Below are 5,263 nucleotides of genomic sequence, written 5' to 3' on the forward strand. Positions count from 1 at the left end.
CCTCCACTCTCGAACCAGGTCAACTGAACGGGTTCACATTGTCCCGGAATATGCTTAAATGTTGTGGTTGCCTCTCATAGTAAGGCAATGCACGTATTCTGTTTTCCGTGTCTTCCCCTCGCGGGGAATACCAACGTCCTAGCACATCTATCTCTGAGCCGAATGCTTACGGTAGGTGTTGTCATGGGCAAGAGAGTTTGAGCACAGAGCACTTCTGCTGGAACTCATAGCAACAAAGCAAACCCGAAGGGAAACCGAGGAGTCAGCTACTGTACAGTACAGTACAACCGCGCTGCAGCAAAAAATACCATCGACAATCGCATCAAAACCAAGCATTAAATTTAAATTTTTAAATCCCACGATGGCACCCACTACTTGGCCATTTGAAAAGTCTCCGGACGCGTTCGCGGCAAGAAAGGTATCGATAAATGCAAAGTGTCCGGAGACTTTGTAAATAGCCAAGTACTCTGCGTTGACAGTCTCTTATGGTATCTGAACCCAAATCGAAATCCAAATGCTAAACGCCTTCCTTAACCCCAATTCTAATCCCCCCTATCCTCAGGTACCGGCAAATTTCTCCAGCCCCTACCTTCCCCCCCTTCTTTCATGACAAGCAACTTCCAGCTCCCACAGTACCCACCGTTGTCGACGTCCCTTCGCCGTTCCCCCGACCAGGGCATTCCGACCAGCTTCCCGATTAGCCAGTGCGGCCCAGAAAATAGTTTTTCTATTCGCTTAACCATGGGTAACCAACGAAAAGTGCTTAAGTCATATGTCACCCGGATGTACGGGTTCATATATGTTGCATTGGGTGCATGGATGTCGGCATGGATGAGGCAGCACTCGGAAGCGTCCCAGTAGGGCTCCTTGGAGGAGCGGAATAGGACTGGATCTTTCTTTGTGAACACTTTCGCTTGGAAGGCTACAATACCTCCCCAGCAGCTCAATACGGGCACGGCATCGGTGGCGCCTTGCAAGGCTTCCCTGCTCCTGCCCGGGGCAAAGTAGGGGTAGAAGGGGACACCCAAATTATACCCGTCAATATCACGGGTTGCAAAAGTGTCATAATACCTACAAAGTACAAATTAGAGAGTAGTCAATGGATAAGTGGGGTTTAATACTTGAAGGGATTGATGAAGTCCATTCCGCAGGCGGTTTCGTACTTCCCTTGATTGGTGGAGAAAAGTAGATGGAGTGCCTGTACAGGATCAAATACAACGTCATTTAGAAATAGAACTTTGTTGTACTTCTGTGGATCCTTCACCCATCGCCCCGGGAGTGCGGGGGCATCCTTAGGATCGATATTCTCTGGTATCTGTTCCCATTCTGTACTCTCATTTTCACCAGGCACCTGTTTGTGAGCCTTGGGTATCTCGGGCGGCCCAGTGATACCCCAGCGCCCAAGAGAGGGAATGTAACCGAGTAGCGGCAGTAAGGCACGATTGCGGACTTCGGCAAGATATGTTATTCGTTTAATGTAGGTTTTGTCATTGGGAAGCTTAACTCTCGGAATAGCAGTCAATGGCAGTGTAGTGGAGACAATCGATCGACCAGCTTTAGGAATATTTTCCGCAATGAGCTTATCCAAATCCTCAAGGGCAGCTCTAGTCTCTGATCCGGAATCATTCTCGAAAATACCTTTTTGAAACAGAGTCAATGAATTGCGCATCCGAGAACCCCTTGGGATGAGGGGAGAGGAGGTACAAACTCAAAAATACATTCTCCCCCCCAATCAAATCCATCAGTTCCATAACAGCATTTCCCCAAGCCCCATTGATCAAGCCCGCATCAATTATATTTGCCGCAATGAAAACTTTCTCCCCGGCCGGATTTCCCCGTCCCGACTTTGTAGCCTTCTTCCCTCTTCCGCGCCAAAACTCTTGAGGGTTCACCCCACCACCATTCCGCACAGCGTCTGCAACAACAGCGTAATTCTCCGGATACTGAGTCTTCGTATACGACGGATTAAAAACGAATGTGAAAACCAGTAACAGCCCTACCGCCGAAAGCAGCACCGTCAAAACCTGACAGCACCTCCGCCGTAGATTCCCACACCGCCGATAACAGAATCTCAAGGATGACAAATATGCACACCACTTAAGCCAGCGCGAAGATACAGCCGTAGTGTGATTCTTGTCCTGATCGCCTAGCAGCCCACGCGAAGGCGATGACGCCTCTATATCTTCCTCCTCATCCTCCAGGGCAACTTCCTCCGGGGGGGCTGACATCCGCTTGGAAAGCTCATAGCTCTCGCTCTCAAGGGATGAAGACGAGGATCGCAGTATCGGAGAAGCAGGTCTCGAAGATCGCCGAATAGGCATATTCTTTGTTTGTACGGTTTTGGAGGAGGTTTGCGGAGGACATAGGGGTATCGTCGAGTTGCAAGGAAATTCGGAGCGTTTGCCAAGGTGCGTCAGCCCTGTACCGTAGTTTGTTGCATGTGACTGCCCGGGTTTGGGTTAGGCTTGGCATCGGGAGCATCGGTGAGGCGCGCCAAGACTTTGATCTTTATCTTTCAACAAGGAACCCAAAACCCGAGCTTTGGACAGCTCAAGGGGAAAAAACGAAGGTTGTGATAATTATGATACTCCGGACACGATGGCTCAAAATCGAGAGTGGGAGAAGGGAAAAATCGAGAATTAAAAATATGCGTTAGAATTAGAGCTACACATGCTCGTATTTTACAGTACTGTACACCAATTCCTCTGCCCCATCATCACGGTAATTACCGAGTCCGAAAGCGACCTCATCCCCGAATCATCTCACCCTCAGAACCCTGATGCCCCGGTGATATGCCTCCTCGATAATGTACCTTCTGAGAGTTCGCTGTATTCGCTATAGGTAGGCACCAAAGCATGGTACTGCACTCAGGTTCACGAAGACCGAATCGTGTACCCATTGGGTGAAATTGTGGAGGGATTTTTATAGCACAGAGAGCACAATTATCGGATACTTTTGAATCTCCTCGTCTCTCGTCTCTAATGCTATATCGAAGGGAAAAAAAAGCCCCCTGGGCTCTATCCGTTGGCGAAGCTGGCACACCTCCGGACATTGTGGTAAATATTATTAACTTGCCAGTATTAGCTTCAGCTAAATTCTGAGAGAGGTATTCTCGTTTTGCTAGATCCAATAACTAGCTTGCTATAGCTAAACTATAGCTGTGCTGGGAGCAATAAATACTCTCAAGGGGGCGAGTAGCTTCTTCATCGACCGAGGGATAGCGTCTGACCAAGTCGGATATTCATACGGTGAGATGTAACATTTGCAGCTCTCGATACTTTATCTTGGAAAAATTCCTGCACAACTAATATCACAAGATCTAGATTCCAGAAGAGGAAATTATCGCCCGTCTCTTATGCTCTAACGGCTAAGGACTTGAGATTTCTAATGTGAGCAGGAAAGATTGGGAGCTCAACTCCCCACAGAGTGGAGTCTGATATCATAATTTGGCGTTGGAAAAACGCCCGATGGACCACCTTTTGATGCCCTGCAGCTTAGGCTTCTGGAGTCTAAGGGGTTCGTGCCCCACTGAATGGTAGTTAGTGGTGGGGAAATAGCGCGAGTGCCGCCTGCTGGCCTAGATATTTAGGGAACTATGCATTTCTAGGACCCACTGACATTGACTCGTTCGCTAGGTTATCTATAGTTTATTGGCTCGCTCTGGCGGTCTACATATTTTCTGGGATCCCGGGAATTCCCAAGCCCACGCGGTGTGCCGGCAGCCGCGCTAGGTTGCTAACGGTTGTGCTGCTGCTAGTAGGATGGGGTCACCGCTATCCTTAACAAGCAGTATTGTTGAGGTTCAGCACTACCACCACTGCGGGGAATAATAAGCGTAAACCGTGACACAATACATAGGACTCGCGGAGGTGATAGCTCATCGTGCATTATGAATGAGGAAGGGTGTATCGCAGGGGGATGGGAGTCTGGGACGAGGACGATAGAGAAAGGGGTGTGCAGAAATTTCAGAAGGCATTGGTGATGTACAAGTAAGATACTCGCGTAGTTGAATTGAAGCCGAGCACTTCTCGTATCTTAATAGTAGTGATCATTGGGCCAATTATTTCGCGTCTCCAAAGCGCCAAGCCGAGTGATGCGGTTCCATATATCGTACGAGTGCCGCCGATTAATATATTGGTCACATGAAATTCTCCCTTAGAGCAGCATGATAGCAACGACAAAATCACCATCATCGTTACTGTAGTTTAGACTCGGATCAACAACCAGACATCCCCAGTTCTGCCTTATATCTTCTCTTAATTTCTCTAAACACATTCAACATGGGACGTACAAGTGGAGCAGCAGAGATTTCACTTAAGTTGTGTTGTACAATCCTCACTCTTCATTTATTTACCTATAAAACCTGGATTGAAATCTCAAAATGCCTTCTTGTTCATCCCGAGTCTGCACGTCGCATATGTCAGAAAGCTAAGGTATATGACAGAAACAAAAGTAGTGTATAATAGCTAAAAGTATATAATAAAATAGGAGCGAGCAAGTGATCTGAATGACTTCCGGAACTTGTATGCTGTCCTTTAAAGCCTCAATCATCCTGGGCAGCCCGAAGTGATACCTGAAGACTCTGAGAAGTCACTTGTACTGAGGAGTGCCTTGCAAGATAACGGGATTACGGGATATCAAAAAACCTTTCTGGAGATAGTAAGAGAATTGGGCAGTAAGGCTGCCTGTTCTATATTGAACATGTGATGCACAATCATCACAATATTTACCAATTTCCTCCCTCGCAGCCTAAACCATCATTGAACATGTACCATAAAGAAGGTAGAATGAACTTTGCATTCTGGGCTATTCGTATGAATCTCAGGTAAATAATCATTTTTTTTTTTACAGTCAAATCCTGCTGTCCTTAATTTCAATAATATGGATTCCTCCCCCTGTTCCATATAAAATGCTGTAAATTCAAAAAATTTCTACAGCAAAACTTGACATATTGTTCCTCATTACTTATGGTAACAAACTAATTCATTTGATTTTGGTCATCTGGAATAGCAGGATATGACTGTATATTTAATTTATTATATTAATACTAATATATTAAAATTAGATGTTTTGTGTACTCCAATGAGACTTGGGTTGAGATTGGTTCACCGTGCCGGCCTCCAAATATCTCCCGTCCCTGTGGTTCAAACCCATTGGACTACAATATGTATCAGTTTCAACCTACCAGAGTACAGCTTATGTTTTGGGTGTGTATGACTTACGGGTATCGGGGTCCTTGTTTTATTTGGAAAAAAGAAACTAA

General features: G+C 46.3%; 1 protein-coding gene; it reads right to left on the bottom strand.

The window, feature by feature from the left end:
- Positions 1 to 313: 313 nt before the first annotated feature.
- On the bottom strand, positions 314 to 2,383 carry GSTUM_00006001001 (uncharacterized protein). XM_002838084.2 has 4 exons: positions 1,709 to 2,383; positions 1,393 to 1,638; positions 1,122 to 1,236; positions 314 to 1,071 (listed from the first exon to the last, which is right to left on the bottom strand). Exons 1-4 carry the CDS (start codon positions 2,319 to 2,321, stop codon positions 543 to 545), a joined length of 1,503 nt encoding a protein of 500 aa, XP_002838130.1. The 5' UTR covers positions 2,322 to 2,383; the 3' UTR covers positions 314 to 542.
- Between the last annotated feature and the right edge of the window lie 2,880 nt (positions 2,384 to 5,263).

The sequence above is a fragment of the Tuber melanosporum genome, assembly GCF_000151645.1.
Source record: "Tuber melanosporum whole genome shotgun sequence assembly, scaffold_22, strain Mel28".
NCBI lineage: Eukaryota > Fungi > Ascomycota > Pezizomycetes > Pezizales > Tuberaceae > Tuber > Tuber melanosporum.